This window comes from Grammomys surdaster, unplaced genomic scaffold (genome assembly GCF_004785775.1).
Source record: "Grammomys surdaster isolate TR1022 unplaced genomic scaffold, NIH_TR_1.0 345, whole genome shotgun sequence".
NCBI lineage: Eukaryota > Metazoa > Chordata > Mammalia > Rodentia > Muridae > Grammomys > Grammomys surdaster.
The window spans coordinates 225,252-247,171 of NW_021604764.1; the positions used below are offsets into that span (position 1 = coordinate 225,252).

The 21,920-nt window shown below is 38.3% G+C and overlaps 1 protein-coding gene across 3 annotated transcripts in view; it reads left to right on the forward strand.

Annotated features, from left to right (window-relative positions):
- Positions 1–21,920, forward strand: part of Vps50 (VPS50 subunit of EARP/GARPII complex) — a 98,659-nt gene that overhangs the window by 43,293 nt on the left and 33,446 nt on the right. For all 3 annotated transcript variants that reach the window (XR_003712867.1, XM_028779150.1, XM_028779151.1), the window contains exons 13-18: positions 3,495–3,627; positions 8,125–8,216; positions 11,200–11,294; positions 11,573–11,671; positions 17,572–17,662; positions 20,142–20,318. Coding sequence is in view for 2 of the 3 variants with exons in the window: in XM_028779150.1 (XP_028634983.1) it covers positions 3,495–3,627; positions 8,125–8,216; positions 11,200–11,294; positions 11,573–11,671; positions 17,572–17,662; positions 20,142–20,318 (687 nt within the window). In the remaining variant the exon portion in view is untranslated. The remainder of the gene's footprint in view (positions 1–3,494; positions 3,628–8,124; positions 8,217–11,199; positions 11,295–11,572; positions 11,672–17,571; positions 17,663–20,141; positions 20,319–21,920) is intronic.

A 21,920-nucleotide genomic window follows, 5' to 3' on the forward strand; every position in this document is an offset into this window, starting at 1 on the left:
ATAGGGGAGGAGCCTAAGTGATAGCATAGGGGAGGGTCTTAGAGCATGGGGAGGAGCCCCAGGAGAAAACATGAGGAGGAGCCCCAAGAGAGAGCATAGGGGAGGAGCCTCTTTTCCTCACATTGTGTAGAAGAAAAGGTAGTAGAATTAAGTTTTAATTTTATGGGTTGATAAACTATGATCTGTTGTAGAAATTGTTTGACTGTAACAATTATTTTTCTAGTCCTAATGTTTCTCTGAAAAAATATTCCTAATACTATCTCCTCTTATCTTCTAGTTGGGATATACTTAGATGAAATGTAATTGCATAAAATGAATGTATATTAAGTACTGTTGTATTTGTGAAAAAAAAATTTTTTAAGTTGGCCTCAAGAGGCGCCCTTGTTTTGAGTAAAGGATCCCTGAAGTACAGCCTGGGACTTTTTTGAGTTTTGTTTTACTCTGCCATATATTTTTAATCTTTCCTGACTTTGTTCTTTTTTTTTTTTAAGTGTATATTTGGTAAGAAATGAGTCACGTATAATGATCTGCTAAAATAAACTGAAGAAAAATAAGCAAAATTGGCTCATTGTAAGCTAGCAATTATAAAAGTAAGCATGTGAAATTATTTTACATCACTGCATGCTATTCTTTTATGTATATGAATGGTAGTTTCTTCTGCATATTCCGGAGTTTGGGGTTTATATAGACTCAAGTGGTTTTAGTTACACATTTTGTTATGATGCATCACCAGGATACATTTCTTGGGGTGAGATTGCATGGTTGAAGTTGCTGTTTTGTTAGGTGATTCCTGTTTCTCTACAAGATCATACCATTTCAGGTTCCTTTCAGCAGTGGTGTGCGAATTGTGTTTGGCTATGGCTTTCTCTGTCTAGATTAGATAAGCTAAACATAGTCTCCCACGGCATCCTTGTGTTTCTGTTTGTGAAGCGTATTCTTTTGTGTTTGCATGCCACCCCCATAACCAGACAGTTGCTGCGATTCTTCTCTTTCATGAAAGAGGCAGAAAGTGCTGCCTACGTTGTTCCTGAACTCATAGGCCCATTCCCCTGCCTCAGCTATCCAAAGAGTAAGGACTTCAGGCATACACTGCCACATCCAGCTTTTCACTCATTAGAATTCCATCTAGACATGGGATATTAGTTCTTTATATATGTATGTGGATTTTTCAACTATATCGTTTGCATTTTGACTTGTTTATGGTCATATAAATTCTGCTTTTAATGTAAAAATAGTTTTGTTACCTCTGAATGTTGAGTTTATAGAAGAGAACTTCATATCAACATTAGAAAGGAAATGTTTCATATTTTCTCTTACTTCTGTATAGTTACAGATTTTACTTAGCTTTCTTACTATTCTTTTTATGGTGGGTGAAGTGTGTCTAATTTTGACTTTTCTACTGACTGTCTAGTTGCTGTACTCTGAAAACAACTGCCTAAGGATGTGAGGAGCCACCTACTGCATATGCTAGGTTTTCATGAGAGGATGGGTATTTTTAACTGCTATCTTAATAAGATCTTGAATTAACTTAAGTACAATATGTCAATAACACTGAAATATCCTTATCGAGAGTACCTTGACTTTCGGTTAGCTCAGGTCTTATACATTTTGGACAGTGTCATTTTTCTTATGGAGTCTTTGAACATATATTGCAAAGATTATTTCTAAAACATTTTATCTCTTTTATTGTAAATACTTTAAATGATTGTTATTGCTATGAGTCTTATTATTTTTTATAATTCTTATCGTCACTGGGTTATTAGTGAGTTAGTTTTATAGATCTGTAGGAGTTTTCAGTTATGTCGGTTAGCAGATTAAAGTGGGTTTTTGTTCTGTGCAGCCCCTAGTTGTTTAGTCTGTTTTGCCCACTATCTCCCAAAACTCTTTAATAGTGGGGGTCATTCTTAGTATAGTCATGAGTCGTTAGTAAGGAATAGCTCCTGGATGAATTCTGGTCAGCATTTCTGGTTTGGTGTCTTTTGGTAGTCATTTGGTTTGCCTTCTTACATATATTAATAAGGAAAACATTATTAATTTATTTTTTAATTTTAAACCAGTAAAGTATTTTGTTATAAGCCTCACATGGGCACTTTGCTTCAAGAGGTTAGCTCTTCTGCTTTGTGTGGGTCAGCTTGAGAAATTTGACATGCTTACACATAAGTGTGCTGAGACATCCTGGTTAGTGTTTGGTAAATGATGAGTCCTGGGAAGGAAAGGTCTTTTTGAGAGTGAGGTTGACCATCCCAGGCAACAGTCTGGAAAGGTCCCCAGGAATGGTGCATCACAGGCAGCTCTGTTGGTATGTAAGCTTCGTGCACAGCCCTATGAAGGCTGTGGGCCTGTGAGCATGCTGAGCAGCAGCCTAACGCATCTGTCTGTTCTCCTGAGCTGTCTCTGCTGTCACTTCCCCTTGGAGGACTACTCACTCCAGTGCCTGAGCCCGGCTCTGCTTATCAGCAGTGTCCTTGCTGGTGGATTGGTCACAAACGTAAAGGGTCTAGAACTCTGACAATGTGGCAAATGCTGCTTTAATAGAGCTGGGAAGCCTGAAAGTAGACTTGGTAGAGAAACGCAGAAGCTCTCTGAGAGGTGTGAGAGAGGTTGGGCCCAGAGCCCTCCTGGAGGTCTCTTAGAACTTTGCAGTGTTCTACAATTTTTGTTTGTGATAGCTTGCTTTAAAATGATTTACTTTACTGGAATATCTGCGAGTTCTGGAGTATTTGTAGAATTTCAAGTTGTAAATCCAGTCACCATTTTTCTAGTTGTGACTCTGGTCCACGGATAAATATAAAGCCATGTTTGCTTAGACAGACATGTGTTTGAAAAGTATATATATTTGGGTATTTAGTGGTCTAGTTGGTGCCGTGAACTTGGGAGTACAGGACCAAAAAATGAAACAGACTAAGTCTCATGCAGTAGCCAACTTTATTCAGAGCAGCAGGCAGTCTATACTCTGAGGGTTCAGAAGGGTTCAGTCCCAAGGACAAACCTTACTTTGCAAAGCCACATTTCTCATCTGAATAACAATAGCTGGAAAAGCGTATTCCTCTCTGCCTTGAGACCTACAGAAAGCCCAGACTGTTACGGAGGAACAGTGATCACGAGACTCTCGTCTTGGTTACTTGGAGTTTTCTCACAGGGTCTCAGAATTCTCCTTGCTCAGTTCCACTCTTGAACTGTGTGCCAACATTTGGGAAAGTTAAAAGTACTCTTTAGAGTACTTACCTGTTCTGGAATTTCTTGGATCCTTTGGTTCAGGGACTACAGTTGATTCACACTATATGGAGTGTTGTTACTAATGAGTAATAAAACACTGTGTTGAAATGGGAATTACTTGAAAGGGTTTTTTTGTTATTGATATTCTTAGGCTATTCCAGTGGAAAAAATTTCTTAACTTGTAATTTTTACTTGTATTTGATTAATAGTAGAACTTTTATTTTGATTAGCTGTATTTAAGAAAATATAATTCTTGGGAATTGACTCCTTTTCTTTAGCACGTTACACCAGACAGCTATATTCCATGCCTAGCAGACCTGTGCAAAGCACTGTGGGAAGTCATGCTCAGCTACTACAGAACCATGGAGTGGCATGAGAAGCACGACGGTGAGGAGACAGCCGCAGCTTCTGGTAGGAGACGGTTTTAATTCCTCATTTAAAGCTGCACTGTAGCATGTGCTGCTCTTCTGGAGTAAGGGCGAGCAGGGACAAGGCCCACCTTCAGGACACAGGCAAAAGAAGCCATTCAGACTAATAAATAAGTCTTTGGGGATAAAGCAGTACAGAGGGCTTTTCAAATGGCATGGAACTCTGTTTTTGAGGGAACATGTTGATGGCCTTAGTGCTGAATTGTTTTGAAAAGGCTTAAAAATTTTTCCTTTAGTGTTATCAGTTATAAACCTGGTAAGAGATCGGGCTTTTTTTAGATTTACAAGGAAATACTAAATACTTAAATACTCACTAGTATTCTAATTTGCAATTTTTAAAAATTAAATTGGGTTCTAAGAATTAATAATTATGTTGGTATTTTCTTTTTTGAAAATAGAAGACAGGGCCATGAGAAATTTAAAACATTCATTTTTGTAAGGAAAATACACTTTTAAGTAGCTATGATGTAAAAAAAAGTAGGAACTTCAAATTCTTGAGTGATTCTTTTCAAACAGTGTTCAAGATTAAGCATTTCAAATAATTTCATTTGTGAGATGACTCAGTCAGTAGAGGACTTGGCACTGCATCCTGAGGACCTGAGTTTGGATCCCTGTGACTGTGTAAGAAACTGTGTGGGGCCTGGCGGTGCTCAGCCAGCCCAGCCAAATCAGCAGATTCCAGTTCAGCCAGAGACCTTGTCTCACAACGTAAGATGGAAAACAACTGAGGAAGAGACCAGATGTTGTTGTCACTGCTCCATTGCTGTGAAGGGACACGATGAGCGAGGAGACTCTTAGGAGAGAACACGTTTAGTTAGGAGCTTTTTACAGTTTCAGAGGTTTACTTGATTGTTATCATGATGGGGAACATGGCAGCAGGTGGGCAGTAGCTGATAGCTACATCCTGACTGTAGGCAGGGGTTGGGACGCCCAGGTCTGCCATGGAATTTGAAACCTCAAAGCCTACCCCTAATGACACACTTTATCCAACAAGGCCATACTTCCTAATCCTTTTCAGATAGAACCACTCTCTAGTGATTGAGCATTCAAAACTATGACCTTATGGGGATCATTCTTGTTCAAACCACCATATGCCACTCCAGGTTCCCATAGGCGTGTAGCCATATCATAATGTAGAAACGCATTCAGTCCACATCAGACATCCTCATAGTCTATCACAGTCTCTACATGTTCAAAGTCTCATCGAAGATTCATGTAATCCCCTGTAAAATGAAAATCAAAAAGCTCATCACATATTTTAATATACAGTGACACAAATAATGCATTACTGTTCCAAAAGGAGAGAGAGAACACTGAACCAAAGCAAGATGCACAACCAGCAGGGCAAACTCCAACGTTTGCATCTTCATGTCTGGTATCAAAGAGGTCATCAGATCTCCAACTCCTTTTGGTGTGTTAACTGGAGCATGCTCTTGGGCTGGTTCCACACCCAGGCTGCAGCAGGTATTCCACAGCTCTGGTATCTCTAGTACCTTGGAGTCTCTAAGGCAATCCAGGCTTCATCTTTATAGTTTCACACAATGGCCTTTCCAGGCCTGCACACAGGGCCATCTCTTACACATGCCTGACTGACCTCGGGCTCTCCCTAGCCATGGAGGGACCAGAACCTCTTTCTTGTATCCTTGTCTCTAAAATCAGAACCGTAGACTGAAGCTGCCAAGTTTTGTTCTTTGATGGGTCTGGAACTTGGTGCCTCCTTCAGTACAGTTGCATCCATTGTCTGCCGTTGACCATTCCCTTCTCTGCTTGGCTTTCCCTTAATTCCTTCTTACAGGTTGGCAGCTTAGCTGGTTGGGCTCTTGCCCTGATGTCACTACTTCCTTTATTCCATTTAGCAATTTTTTCTTTAAACTTTTTTATCTCCTTGAGTACTTGACATGGCTCCAGCAAAACATTTCCTGGTGTTCCTTTTCTCCTCAGGCTGTACATTTTGTATTTCCCTTGCCCTGCTTGCTCCCTTCACTATAGATCTGCATAAGAACAGTCACTACTAACCACATGGCAGAGTTAGTAGTAGGCTGTCATCAAGTCTCCTGCCGGCCCTGTTAATCCAAAACTCTTCAGTGTAGCCTCAAGGAGATTTTTTAGGACAAGGGCAAAATAGCAGCCACATTCTTTGCCAAAGTGTCACAACAGTGATCTCTAGGCCACTTCCTAATAGTCTTCCCTTCTGAAACTATTTCAGCCAGGACATCACAATTTACATTATTCTCTGCACCATTGTCTTCTATACTCCTAGTTTGACACATAAAGATCGTGTTTTTCTAATCCATTGTCCCAGAGTTCACATTCCACCAACAAGTAGCATGGTTGGGCCTATCACAGCAGTACCCTCCTTTCTGGTGCCAGCTTCTGCCTTAGTCTTTGTTATATTGCTATGAAGAGCTACTGTGACCACAGCAGCTCCTATGAAAGAAGTATTTAATTAGGAGCTTGCTTACTGTTCTGGAGGTTTAATCTCTTATCATCATGATGGTTAGCATGGTAACAAGCAGGAAGATGCTGGAGCAGTAGTGGAGGGCTGTATCCTAGTCTGAGAGAGCCTAGGCCTGGCATAGAGTTTTGAAACTTCAAAGCCTGCCCTGGTTACACACTGCCTCCAAGAAGCCACGCCTCCTAGTCCTTCTAATTGTTTCAAAGAGTTCCACTCCCTGGTGACTAGACATTAAAATATATGAGCCTATGGTGAGCCATTTTTATTCACACCACCACACCACAACAACTTGTGGCTTCTACAAGCATGTGCCGATGCACACATGTGTACCTGTACATCTGTTCACATTTACCTACACGCAGAATTTTACTTTTAAAACAATATTTTTATTAACATTTGTTTAGTACACAGCATAAACCATACTGTGTTGTGCAATTTAATGCCGATATTATATTTGCAGAAAGTAGAGTGCATGGGATAAGCCAGAATTGCTAACCAGTTGGGTGGGGGGTGCAGCTCAGTGGTAAATGCCTGCTAAGCACGTGGGACCGGGGCTCAGTCAGAGTTGGAATCCTAGGCCAAGAAACTGAGATGCCAGATTTTCATAAGGCTTATTCTACTTTGCTAATATTTTACATTTTTTTTCTAGTTATAGGAGTGGTAAGATGTTTCCACACCTTTTTTGTTTTCTAATAAGTAACTTAAAGATAAACCAAAGGGCAGATTTCAGGTAGAATTAGCAGATGTATTAGCTATAAGAACTTCTAAATATGTATATTTATGATCTCTATATAAATGTTATAACCAATGGTAATGGAATACTGAGTCATACAAATTTTGGCTTTACATATTTAGACCTTTTTTGTTACAGTTCCCTGTTCCTATTCTAGATCTTAAAGCATTTGGGTTTTCCGACTAGTTCAGCAGTCCACCAGCAGTATATAGAACTCTGAATAGTTTCCTACAGACATGTAAAAACACAGTGTAAGAACCAGGGATATGCAGTTGTTCCCAGTCGCTTTGTAAAGGTGATCGGCCTCTAAAACTCATTTTCAGTAGCTTTGTAGTGATACTGTTTGTCTTCCTAACATTGTAAATTCTATACAAAACACTAAGGGTCCCCACAGCTGGCTCGTGGTAAGCTCTAGCAGTACTCGGAGGCGGATAGAACAGGTATATATGGTCTTTTCTTACTTACTGCTGGACCCCAGCCAGCCTGAGCAGAGGTGAGTGGCTGTTACTTGCAATGCACTAAGCCACAGTTGCTTTAATAACAGATGTGTGTTTGTATTTTCAGGAGGGAAACATCTTTTAAGAACAATATTGACCTTGCCTGTGGAACTAGATATTGTAAATTGTTTATTTGGAATGATTAATATTATTGTTCATTATAAAAATATAATATGAATTCTAAAAATTAAAAATATGCCTTCTGTGTTCTACTCTTGTTGGCATGCACATTACCTGACAGAGGGGTGGTTTGGCTTTCTAGCTCCCTGACATCAGCCTGTCATATGATCTAGAAGTAAGTGGTATGTAGCTCTGGGGCCGCCATGCCTTCATTGGGCTCATAGGCCTAGTCACATGTGTACTGCATAGTTTTAGATATATTTAGCATTTCTCTGTATGAAGTTATCCATGTATCAAAGGAGTTTAATCCCAGTGCCTGATCTTACTGTTACTTTCAATGTACATATATCAAGTACATATTTTAATTTTATGTGTCTGGATGTTTCCCTGTATGTATGCCTGTACACCACATTCATGCTGGTGCACATAGACACCAGAAGAGGTCGTGGGATTCCTCAGGACCAAAGTTACAAAAGGTTCCAAGAACCAAATATTTGCTAGGAATCTAAAGTACTCAACCTTTGAGCTATATATCCTGTACCCTGTCCTGAGGTGTTTGGTTTTTGTTGTTGTTGTTGTTTTCTTTTAATCTTTGGTTGGCTTATAAAAATGAGAAAACAGCAAAACACTTAGGAAAAAACTGAATTAAAAACATATGCCATCTTTTGTTTTCAGAAGGAAGTAATGTGATGAGCACTGAAGAAACCAATTTTGATCGTGGCTATGTAAAAAAGAAATTAGAGCATGGCCTTACGCGAATATGGCAGGTTTGGCTTCTTTCTGTTTATTTTTACAGAAGCTGTGGTCTGAAACTCGCATGTTACAGTTGTTTTAGAAATTCACTTTGTAAACTTGGTGTGTTGGTACTCTCTGAAGGCTTAGTCATTTGCTAGTTTGTCTGTGGCTATCACTTATCTTAACTTCTGTAATTAGTTGGTAATTATATAGATTACAAAGAACAATAGGCAAAAGGCTCTTAGTTTGAAAATCTCCAGTGTGTTCCATGATTAAGGAATCTCATATTTTCTTAAAGAAATTGTGCCTTTTCATTGAGATATATTATTTATTTTTATCTTATTTAATTTTCTCAATTTCCTCTTTGCTTAATTTTAGAAAAGAAATAAATAGGTGATATTTGGTCAGAATATAGGAAAGAATAAATTTTATTTCTTCAGTGAGGTTTGTTGAGGAATACTGTAAAATTTTTACTTGGATTTGGGCTGATGGTAGTATACTCCATTTGGGCTGCTGTAATAAAATACCCTAGCCTGGACTGTTTCAGAAGAATCTATGGTGTTTCTTATAACTCTTGAGTCTGGGAAGTTTAAGGTCAAAATTCTTTTTTTTTTTATATGTAAGATTTATTTATTTTATTTATGTGAGTACACTGTCACTCTCTTCAGATACACTGGAAGAGGGCACCAGATCCCATTACAGATGGTTGTTAGCCACCATGTGGATTCTGGGAATTGAACTCAGAACCTCTGGAAGAGTAACCAGTGATCTTAACCACTGAGCCATCTCTCCAGCCCAAGTTCAAAATTCTTGAAAGACCTTGTGTTGGATGAAGTTTTGCTTCGAACTTTCATAATTGCCCTCACTTTTGGAACTGGAAAGCCGTGCCCTTAGGCATCAATCTAAGGATTGGCTATCATTTAACTTACTTTAAGTTAATCCCATTCACAAGGCCCCTCATGACCTAAAGCCTCCCCAAAGGTCTGCTTTGTGCTCCCATCTTGCAGATTCGGATGTCTTCACATGGACTGTAAATAGACCCAAATATGAGACCCGTAATGATCTTCTTACATTTTTTTCAGTCGACTGGTTCACTTGTAATCTGAAATTTAGTTAAAACTTGGTTCTCCCTGGATCAAAGTGTAATTTCCTTGGAATCTTTGTAACCTTGAAAGACTGTAGAGCCGTTTAGGTATGCAGACCCTCACACCTGCCTTTAGTTCACTTTCAGATTTATCATCTTGTATAGGGTTTCTTTTAAAAACTCATTTAGGGAAACCACGTAAAACATAAATTTCCTCAAGACTCATTTAACTTTATTATAATTTAGTGCTCTGGTTTTTGACAGCTCTATATTGGTTACACAATTTTAATTTAAAGAGACAGTCAGGAAATGATTTTGTCTTATTAAGTTATTCTGAAATTTCTAATTTTTACCTTTTTCAGAATATATAGGAATCAGTAATCTGCTGTGTATTTTGTTTGATATCTGAACAGTAAATATTTTCCCTTTACTAGTTAAGTTTCCTCTTTACTACTTTCTGGATAATTCTACTTCTGTCTACTTCATTAGTTGCCAAATACAGAGAAAAAAAAAGGTGACCTTGAATGAAGGTAGACATCCATCCAAGACTTAACGCTGCCATGCAGCAGGCGCAAGAGCTTAGGCAGAATGCTCGACTCTGCTAGTCTCTGCTTCCCTCCGGGGATATGGATGCCTGCTCAGCCAGGCTGCTCTTGCCGTATATACACTGGTGTTGACATAGAGTTGTGACACGGCTAAATAATCAAGGGGATTCTTTTTTACAAGTGTCACTTTAGCCACTGTATATGTTACCTTATAATGTATACTCTTTAGTTTTACTGAGTTATTTGGATTATTTATCTAAATATTTTATTCTTTTGTTTTAAATAGTTTATGGTATATTTAATATATTACAAGTCTTTCAGCAATACTTACAATGTTTATTTTTATATAGTTTCACTTTTAAAAAGGCAGTTATCGGGAGGGGGGCACCATTTGGAATGTAAATAAATAAAGTAATTTAAAAAGCAGTTATTGCCTACTGTTCTAGGTGAATTTTAGAATAATGGTTTAGGAAAAAATTTCTTGTGAATTTTGGCAGAAGTTTCCTTTGACATATATAAAAATTTGAAAAAAAAACACTCGTCTCTACTGGTTAGTCATACAATTAGTCTCACTATGCTCAATGTACTGATTTATTTAAAGTATACGTACACACACATACACACACACACACACACACAATTTCATTAGAGTTAGAGTTATTCTCTTTGTATTAATAGACTCGAATTTTTTTATAGGCCTTTTAAGATTTCGTATGTTTCCAAGTGAAAGTTCACTACTTTATAACACTTTTGCAGTTAATTGTGAAGGCTATCATTTTTTTTATATATTAGCTGATACTTAATTTTACAGTTACTCATTTCCACATATGCTATATTTGGGTTCCAAATGAATCAGAAGCATGCATTAATGATGATTTTTGTCCTGTTATTTATAAGAGTATAATTTTTTAAGAAGGACTTTAATATTTAACTGTACGTATGTGTGTGTGTGTGACTGTGCTTATGTGCATCTGAGGACAGGTGTCTTTAGAGGGCAGTGATGTGGGACCCCGTGACGCTAGAGTCATAGTCAGTTACGAGCCCCTGGAGCATTGGGAATAGATCTTGAGTTCTCTGCAAAGTAGCACGGGCTCTTAACTGAGTCATCTCTTCAGCCTGGGGTATCATTCTTATCCTAAGAACCCTGTGTGTACTTACATGTGTCTTTACATTAGATAAAATTTAACACAACTTTGTCAAGTTGTAGTGAGATTGTGGCCATTTTATTTCTTAATAATATTCATGGGACTGTCTCTATTAGGTTACTCTTAAAGATTGGCTGTTGATCTAAGTAGATAGAGATAGCATTGAACTAAAAACATACTACTATCTCATTTTAGTCTTAACTAGAATAAATTTACTTATTTATTTATTTGTGTCTTACAGGATGTTCAACTAAAAGTAAAAACCTATTTGCTTGGAACTGATCTATCTATATTCAAATACGATGATTTCATCTTTGTTCTGGATATAGTCAGCAGGTAGTGTTTGAGATACTGACTTCTGTGATGTAATTCATTTAACTGTAAAAAAATTTTAAAAAATCAGATACTGAGTTTTCTGTCTAACTTGTTTATGGAAGAGGATATAATTACTCATGACTGATGATGTGCGTGTAGGGTCTTTATAATTTTTTCAAATACCTAAATTTCTATTAGTTGTACTTGTTACAGGAAGAAGCTGGATGATTACTAGTTTTTCTTTGTTGGGTTTTTTCTATATGGATGTTCTGGAACATATAACCTTTCTATCCAACTAGGTTGATGCAAGTTGGAGAAGAATTTTGTGGTAGCAAGTCTGAAGTTTTGCAAGAGTCGATTAGAAAACAAAGTGTCAATTACTTCAAGAACCACCATAGGTAAGAAATTCAGTAACATATGAATAAATCATTAAGGTAATGAGACCATTTATCTATACTTTTATAAGATTGACTGACTTAAAGCTACTTTTAAGTTTTAGTAAATAAATTTATTGTGTCTCTTTTTAAGATAGGGATACTTCATCAAGAGTATATATATTAGAAAGTATTCTCATTATTCCTTGTAAATCTTAATTTTTTTGTTTTAACTGGGTTGAACGTGTGTTGGCTTCTTTAGAGGTAAAACTTTAGCATCAGATCAGGGTCACTGAAAGATTTTAGTCACTGGTCTGTGCCTTCAGGTATATTGGACAAGTGGAAAGGACATGCAAACGGTGAACAGTCGTGACAGCACTCCGTGGTGTGCTTCTGAGTCTGCTTTCCAGGAATGAGAAGGCTTATAGTGTAGTGGATGTGCTATTCAGACCCTAGCTGCAAAGACAAGATTGTGTGCAGCATTGCATTGCTAGCTGTCACTACAGCCAGTGTTGAAAGGGTGATTAGGTGGTGCTCTGTGAGTGCAAGAAGATGCAAAAAAAAAAAAAAAAACCACGTTGCCATGGCAATCTGATCATGTGCCCAAAGCCATACCAGATGGCAAGGAAGAAAGAACACTGATTACACTCTCAGTTTTAAAATGTGTTTTACTTGGAGGGAAAGAGAGTAAGAGCACCACGTCATAGCATGCAGGTCAACGTCAGCTAACTCCTTACTGGAGGAGTCTGGTCTCCTTCTCCAGTATGTGAGTTCTAGGGCTTGAGCTTGTATTGTCAGGCCTGGCAGCAAGCCCCCGGACCCATATCACCAACCCCTAGAGCGTTCTTGATATAAGCCAGATTCAAAGTCATATCTTTATATGTTTTATCATTAAACATTTATAAATGTATTTTCATTCTGAGATTTTAGATTTTACAGCTAAGTTTTTATTTTGTTATTCTAATTCAGAGCCTCATAACTTGAAATTCTGCTTTCTCTGTTCTGTCAATACCTTCATACAGAGATAATGTAAACGTATCATGTCAGTAGAGTGATTGTTGGGTGTCAAACTACTGATTGATTATTAAATATATTTATGTTAAAGAAGAAAAGGTTTTTAATAAAAATGGGAGAAAAGACTGTACAAGAGCCAAATGCTTAGCTTTCTCTGCCAAATGCTACCTCCCCAAAGAGTGCGTTATACCCAGCATGACAACTGTGGTAGACTTTTGTTGTTCCTAGTGTCTGGAGCTATGGGTATTGTCAAATATTGATTTGGGGAGTGATGTCCACTCTGGATTATACTGTTGGGACTATCAGAGGGTGTCTGCCCTCTCTGGTATCCAAGTGTAGACATTTTTGCTTTGGACTCTGGTCTTGGTGGAAAATCCCCACGAACGTTTATCTTGCAGTAATCAGAGAATCCAGAAAAAGAAAAAAATGACTGTTTCCTAAATACTCAGCAAGTTTCAGGGCTTCTTAGGCACATGTGCAGAGCCTATATTTCATTGATGAAGTTTCACTGTCTTGTTAGAACTGGACTGGGAGAGAAGGGGCTCATGTTCTTGTCCCACTCGTGGTGTGTGCCAGCTCTCAGGTGGTAGGCAGCTATTGATCCTCTCGGGACTGTGGCTTGTAAAGTGTGGTGGCTGGATTGACCTGCATCCGTAATTGATACTTTCCCAGTTATCCTTTCCTCTTGCTGCATTGTATGTAGCAAAGACTATACCAGGTGAAAAAGCAAAAAAGTTATTTTGAGGATTTTCTTTCCCTAATGTTTAAACCAAAGCCTAGACCTTCGTAGTTTATTTATTGACTGTAACATTTCTAATGGTTGTCACTTAGAAAGAGGTAACTAAAGTCACAAGAAAGTTGGTGCTCATGTCAGTGCATTCTAAAGTATAGTAGTGCCAGATTAACAACAGGCAGCTCAGCAGTGACACATAGCTGAGTGCATAGCTGTACTGACTAAAATTACTCAAGTCTGAGCCTACTTTTTTTCATCAAATTGTTCTACATAAATACTGAAAAAGTGTGAAATGCAGATTTTGTGTGATTTTATTTTCTTAAAAAGGTGCTTAAATATGCGATTTGTTTTGTAGTTCTCTCCCGCTTAACAGAGCTCTTGGGGAGAATGAAGAACTCTTAAATTACCCTTACTCCATGTCCATTTAGGCTACTAGTTGGAAGATACAGGCATGAGACAAAGGTGAAATTGAAAGTATGTGTCACCAACAGTGGAGGAGTGTCCTTTCTCCACATCCTCGCCAGCATCTGCTATCACCTGAGTTTTTGATCTTAGCCATTCTGACTGGTGTGAGGTGGAATCTCAGGGTTGTTTTGATTTGCATTTCCCTGATGACTAAGGATGTTGAACATTTCTTTAGGTGCTTCTCAGCCACTCGAGTTTCCTCAGTTGACAATTCTTTGTTAAGCTCAATACTCCATTTTTTAATAGGGTTATTTGGTTGTCTGGAGTCTAATTTCTTGACTTCTTTGTATATATTGGATATTAGCCCTCTATCAGATGAAGGATTGGTAAAGATCATTTCCCAATCTGTTGGTTGCTGTTTTTCCCTATTGACAGTGTCCTTTGCCTTACAGAAGCTTTGCAATTTTATGAGGTCTCATTTGTCAATTCTTGATCTTAGAGCATAAGCCATTGGTGTTCTGTTCAGGAACTTTTCTCCTGTGCCCAGGTATTCGAGGTTCTTCCCCACCTTCTCTTCTATTAGTTTTAGTATATCATGTTTTATGTGGAGGCCCTTTATCCACTTGGACTTGAGCTTTGTACAAGGAGATAAGAGTGGATTGATTTGCATTCTTCTACATGCTGACCTCCAGTTGAACCAACACCATTTGTTGAAAATGCTGTCCTGTTTCCACTGGACGGTTTTAGCTCTTTTGTCAAAGATCAAGTAACCATAGGTGTGGGGATTCATTTCTGGGTTTTCTTGGGATCATGGGGTTCCCAATGGAGGAGTTATTCCATTGATCTTCCTGCCTGTCTCTGTACCAATACCATGCAGTTTTTATCACTATTGCTCTGTAGTACAGCTTGAAGTCAAGGATGGTGATTCCTCCAGAAGGTCTTTTATTGTTGAGAATAGTTCTCACTTTCCTGGTTTTTTTTGTTATTCCAAATGAGTTTGCAAACTGCTCTTTCTATCTCTATGAAGAATTGAGTTGGAATTTTTATGGGGATTGCATTAAATCTGTAGAGTGCTTTGCAAGCTGGTACAACCACTCTGGAAATCAGTCTGGCGGTTCCTCAGAAAATTGGAAATAGCATTTCCTGAGGACCCAGCTATACCACTCCTGGGCATATACCCAGAAGATGCTCCAACATATAACAAGGACATATACTCCACTATGTTCATAGCAGCCTTATTTATAATAACTAGAAGCTGGAAAGAACCCAGATGTCCTTCAACAGAGATATGGATACAAAAAATGTGGTATATTTGCACAATGGAATATTGCTCAGCTATTAAAAACAATGAATTCTAGAAATTCTTAGGTAAATGTATGGAACTAGAAAATATCCTGAATGAGGTAACCCAATCACACATGGTATTCACTCACTGATAAGTAGATATTAGCCCAAAAGCTCGAAATACCCAAGATACAACTCACAGACCACATGACGCTCATGAAGAAGGAAGACCAAAGTGTAGATGCTTTGATCCTTCTTAGAAGTAACAAAATACTTATGAGAGCAAATATGGAGACAAAGTGTGGGACAGAAACTGAAGGAGGGGCCGTCTGGAGACCGTTCCACCTGGGGATCCATCCCATGTGCAGTCACCAAAGGTAGATGCTGATGTGGATGTCAGGAAGTGCATGCTGACAAGAGCCTGATATAGCTGTCTCCTTAGAGGTCTGCCAGAGCCTGAAATATACAGAGGCAGATGCTCACAGCTAACCATTGAACTGATCATGGAGTTCCCAATGGAGGAGTTAGAGTGAAGACTGAAGGAGCTGAAAGTGTTTGTGGCCCCATGGGGAGAGCAACAATACCAGCCAACCATAGCTCCCAGGGTCTAAACCAGCAGCCTGGGAGCGCATAGGGAGGGACCCATAGCCCCAGTTGTATATGTAGGGGAGGATGGCCTTGGTGGGCATAGGTGGGAGGGGAGATCCTTGGTCCTGTGAAGGCTGGATGCCCCAGTGTGGGGGAATTTGAGGGTGGGGAGGTGAGAGTGGGTGGGTGGGACACATCCTCATAGAAGCAAGAGGAGGGGAAATGGGATAGGTGGTTTCCGGGGTTGGGGTGGGGAAAGGGAATAACATCTGAAATGTAAATAAAATATCCAATAAAAAGAAAAAAGAAAGTATTTTCCGTCTTCTGTTCTGTGTTACTTCTGCTAGTCATACAACCAAGTTTCACACCATTATCTTTTTCTATAGCAAAACTGTATGGGCATATGTAAGAAAACTGTTTCTTACATTGAGATTTTATCTGTCTTTTTTTTTTGAGACTTTATCTCTTAAAATTGAGAATTTTATTGCCCAAATTTCTTTATGTTCATGTTACTAAGAGTTTTTACTGACCCAGAGCTATCGTTCATCTGCTACAAATAGTACAAACCTAGCTGGGGCAGTGAAAACAGCCTAGGATGATGTACTAATGTGTGGTTATCAAAATATCCTATTGAATAAGTTCATTTGATTTCATGATTGCTCTGAGAAAGCTATAAAGCGTATCTAAGGGCTTGGACTGTGCTTTGAGTGGTGTCAGAAGAGGAAATCTTCTCATGCAGAAGAAGGGGTTATTCTTTTCAAGAGGAAGATAAGGGACTGGACAGATGGATCAGCACTTAAGAATGCTTACTGCTTTTGCAGATGACCTGGGTTTAAATTCTTAGCACCCATATGATACAGCCTCTCAGGGCACTGTGTACATATGGTGCACATAAAATTAAATGAATAAATATTTTAGAAGATCATCCAAAGTTGAAACATGATATACTTTTCTTTCCTCTTCAGCATATATTCAGCAACTTTCAAGGCCAACTCCCCCCAAATTGTAATTCTTAGCTTACAAGGACACACACACTAGGGTGATGTTATATTGAGAATTTTGCCATGAGTGGCAGATCCCATTGCTGGTAGAATAACAAGTCCTCCATATAATGTGGTATGTTACTGGAATATCTGATGTGGCGGTTACTGGAAAACCTGATGTGGGCCATTAGTGCAATAACTGTTATGGGTGGTTTCTGGAGTATCTGCAGTGTGAGTGTACTGTGGCCAGTTAGTGGGGTATCTGATGTGAGTGGTTCCTGGAGTATCCTATGTGGGCCTTTAGTAGGGTATCTGATATGGGTGATTACTGGAATATCTGATGTGGGCTTTAGTGGATTAGCTTGACTATGAGTGTTCTGTGCTGTATGTGTAGTGGAGTATCTGGAGTGTAAATACTGACCCACTAAGTGTTAAGTGCATTGTGGTTCTAGACACTGAGTCAAAGAACTGTGGGGAATGATGTTTACCTTTCTATTTTTGCTTAGTAGTCCGACACTTGACATATTTATGATACACTAGTGCATAAATATTTGTGAATTTATATAACCTGCTAGTTGTTTCTCTATTTTAGCATTGGTATATGATTAGCTAAGACAAATTTAAATGCATAGGTTAGGGATAGGTTTTTATATCTGTTCCTTAATAATTATATTTCTACACCTCATTTTTACATTGGTTTAAAAATATTTAGCTTAGTAAATATTTGACATATTTTGTTTTTTCTTAAGGATCATAGGGTAGCTAACAGAAGCAAGCTTTTGTAGATTCTTGTGCCAATCTGACTGGGTGATTGCAATGATGATAATTTTGTTGTTACATTGTATTATGTTTTCTCTGTTCTTGTATTTCCTGCCCTTTTCTTCCTTTAGACTGTTCATTTTTCTTCTTCTCTTTAGGATACGACTTGATGAACTGAGAATGTTCTTAGAGAATGAGACCTGGGAGCTTTGCCCTGTTAAGTCAAATTTCAGCATCTTGCAGCTTCATGTAAGGTTTTACTGTGAATAAAGAGATATGTCCTCTGGTTACTGTTTGAACGTTTGTTTTCATAACATAAATGAAAGCATGTGAGAGCATTTACAAAGCAACCAAAGTTAAGAACAGTGAAACTTGTATCCTTGAAAGGCCTTCCTAACAGGCCCTTTTGTGGGAATTATCCACTGGTGGCCCTGAAATACTCTCTTCTTTCCAAGGTTTATTTTACATGCTTCAGTAAACTCTTTTGCCAAAAAAAGTGACAAATACAGTGGAGTTTCTTTTGAATTCAGAAGAGAACCCACTGTTTTATTTAATTTTTTCAGATAATGAATTGGCTGTATTCTGGTACCATGTGATAGAAATGCTTATTTACAGATGTAAAGTACTAGTAATTTCCTAAAGGGATGGATGGGCACTTAAGTTATAGCACAATTATCAGATTTGCTTATGTTGATAAAATGCCTCATAAATGAAAGAGGCACTTATAAGAAATATTAATTTTTACTAGTTAATTGGAGTCTTTGGAATGAAGTTTGTAAAAAAAACTCTTTAATTAGTTTGATTGAAATGCATTATAGTAAGTAATCCTGCGTCAAAGAGTATATCCCACTCCATGGCCTTCAGTACAGTGTGTTGAGTAGTTTCCTTCAGATGGAATAACTTTCTAGAAGCATTAAAACAAAATCTGGTTATATTTAAAGAGTACTTGGCTATTTTTTTAAAAAATTTATTTTGTATGTCTGGATGTTTTGCCTTATGTATGTCTATGTATTACATGTATCCAGTGCTTGGGGGCAGCCAAATGGGGACATGGACTCCACTGACTCTGGAGTTGTAGGTGATGGTTAGCTGTCATGTGGGTGCTGGGAATTGAACCTGGGTCCTTTGTAAGAGCAACTGGTGCTCTTAACTGCTGAGCCATCTTTGCAGCCTTATGTTTTCTTTTAGTAAGGGTATTGTCTTTATGTTAAGTGGTTTCATATCCAGTTCTATCATATTGCTCCCCTAACATGGTAACAGTAAAAACACTAACAGTGGTGATCACTACATGCTCAAGGACAGCAAAAATTACCTAAATTTTAATTGACATTAATGAAATAACATTAAATTAGCAGAATCTATGAATTTTAAAATATTCGTAACTATTTTTAAGTTTTTTAAGTTTAAGTATTTTTAAGTTTAAGTTTTTAAGTTTAAGTATTTTAAGTTTAACATTAATTTTAGAGTATGTAAATAATTTTGTTGAATTTTATGTAACGGATTTATCATGAATGGATTGATCATGCATGTCTCAATGTATATTTGGTATAATTGTAAAAAAAAAAATTTAATAGAAACATATTGTTTCCATCTAAGCAAGCCTTATTTTTTTCCTTTGAAATGGTTGCCTTAAAACCATTTACAACTTAAGTACTCACATGTATTCTCGTAGACTTATAAAAAAAAAAGCATGTTGTTATATTAACCACATTTATATTTATAAAAATAATGTCATGATTTTCAGGCATCATGTTAGATGTGATTTAACATGTAGTTAAAATTTGTAAAGAGAATAAGCTGAGACTGAGACACAGGGTAATGGTGGAGTGGAGATGTCAGTGTACTTGGTAGAGATTTGGGGCTCTGCCCGTGGACCTTCTAAGACTAATACTGAGTGTGAAGGGCATGTAACCTGGGATTACTACTGTTAGGTGTGAAAAGGGTTATTTTTGTGGTAGAAGTTTTGTGCTTTAGGTGACTGTTGGGGACCATTTGAATCTTTTCTCCAATAAGCTGCAGCCTTGAGCTTGGCCCTCGACCTCTCCAGACCGCTGCGCTTGCCTCAGTTCTATAATGTAGAATTTGGATCAGGGATTGCATTTTTTTAGCTTTATCTTTTTTAAATTTCTCCAAGAAAAGTATGGTTTCTCCCCTTTTAAAGATGAGGAAATTTAAGCAAAGAGAAGGCAGGTGACGATTCCTAATAGTTTGAATATAGCTGTCTAGGAGCAGAAGACACATCTGACCCCAGTGAGTTCTAGTGCTCTTAGCTTCTTGGTCTATAAAGTTATAGATACTGACATAGGAAGGATAGATTGGCACTTGATACCTTTCTATGTAGAGTGTTTTACACGCTCCAAGTGTGAGGCAGCTGTGTGAAAGGTTATTGTGGGTTCAGAGTGTCTTCCCAGGTTCCTGCTGCTGTGCCATTCAGATTTCTTGTCATTTCAAAATGTGTCTCTGCCTTTCCTTCAGGGAAGGACAGAGCTGTTTGACAAGGCAGTTCTGACTCAAATGATGCTGTTGATGGAGTTGCCTTTTAGAACAGTTATGTCTTTCCAAGATTGTGATCTCAGATAGCTTGCAAGATGCAAAGGTGAATAAACTGAAGATGGTGAAGATCATATCCCCTCCCTAGTCCTAACTACACTTACATTTAATGAATATGTTTTTGTGCTCAGGTTTTGTTACTTTTCTAACAGATGTTTGGTCCTTTCTGAATGTGTAGGAGTTTAAATTCCTGGAACAGTCTCGTTCCCCGTCAGTTTCACCTAGTAAGCAGCCATCAGCAACTTCTTCAAAACCCGTGACTTTGTTTGAGCAGTACTGCAGTGGTGGGAATCCATTTGAGATTCAAGCTGACCACAAAGACGAAGAAACAGAAGATGTCTTAGCCTCTAATGGGGTATGTGATATTTTTAAGATGCTTTTTGAAACAGATGTGAGTTTTCTTTTTTAAAGTGTTCTGAAGTGAATTGGTAATTTGCTGGATCTGTTAACTACTTAGGATCTTGCTGTATGCTGAGCCCCTACAGACTGTCTTGTGAAATAATGACTCAGCAGTGTGCTTATTCACAGTGTTGTCCCAAGCTACAAATTTGTTCCTGTTTTATTCTTATCAGTGTATTTACCGCTTGTGGTCTATTTCCTTGGGATATTCTCATCAATGTATTTACCTTTTAGTGGTCTATTTCCTGGAATATTCCAGTGACTATCAGACAGCTGAGGGAATACTGCACCTCTGCTTTTTGTCATGACTGCACTCCTGAGTAACCAACTCAGTGTTTTATTTCCATGTTCTTTCATCTGAGAGTCAGTGTTCTGTTGCCATGAAGAGACCATGACCGTGCCAGCTCTTGTAAAGCTAAGTGTTTAATTGGGGCTGGGTTGTAGTTTTAGAGGTTTAGTCCATTGTCCTGGTGATGGGCATGGTGGTGGGAAGACATGGTGCTGGAGAAGAGCTCAGAGTTCTACCTCCAGATTCTCAGACAGGAGAGAGTGATACCGGGCCTGGCTTTAGCATAAGCCCACCCCCAGTGACACATTTCCTTCAATAAGGTTATGCCTCCTAATCCCTCTCAAGTGGTGCCGCTCCTGATGACTACTTAAACATAGGAGCCTATGGGGCCATTCCTACTCAAACAACCACAGAATCATTGCCTTGTTGCCTGACAGTGAATTTAGAGAATTGTGATCATTTAACGATCCTTCAAGAAGCTTAAACAGTATTAAACATGGGTATTGCTTAGAAGGTAGAATTTCAGTGCAGGAGCATCCCTTTAGTTTATTAGCTGTGCGGGTCTTGACAAGTTACTTTACATTTGTGCCCCATGGTCTGTCTGTCCATATTTGCAATAGAGAGCAGTGCCTGCCTCATAGTCTTTTGTAGCATACTTTCAAAATCGTCCCTTGACCCCAGGATATTATTACTTAGCATGTCCAGTTGTTCTCCATGATTTCTAGATGAACCCACTATAGATTTGATGAAACCAAATAAGAATTGTTTAGGTCTGAGAAAATCTATTTTTTTTCTTTTTTCTATTCTAGTTTTGAAACCTATTTTGGGCAGATTTTTGAAACAGTCATTTTCTATGCAGCCCTGGCTGACCTTGAACTCACTATGTAGATTAAGCTGGTCTCAATCTCACAAATATCTACCTGCCTCTGCTTCCTGAGAAGAATTTTTGTCTGAATGTCTAAATACAGAAAAATGCCACGATATTTTTTTCTAATTATTAGTGCAGAATTTAGTCTTTGCAGATATAGTCTAAGTCCTTGAGGATCTGGTTTTATATCCGAGGAGGGCCTGACACTGTACTGCAGTAATAAACTATCAAGCAGTAGTTGACTTAGGGGTCCTTCTTTCCATTTGTTATCATGTTGGTCTCCTCAGCTGTACATGGAATTGACTTAACTCCATATTTGGTTAAGCTATAGGTCCTAAGTTTTTAGGACTCAGGAGATAGATAGATAGATAGATAGATAGATAGATAGATAGATAGATAGA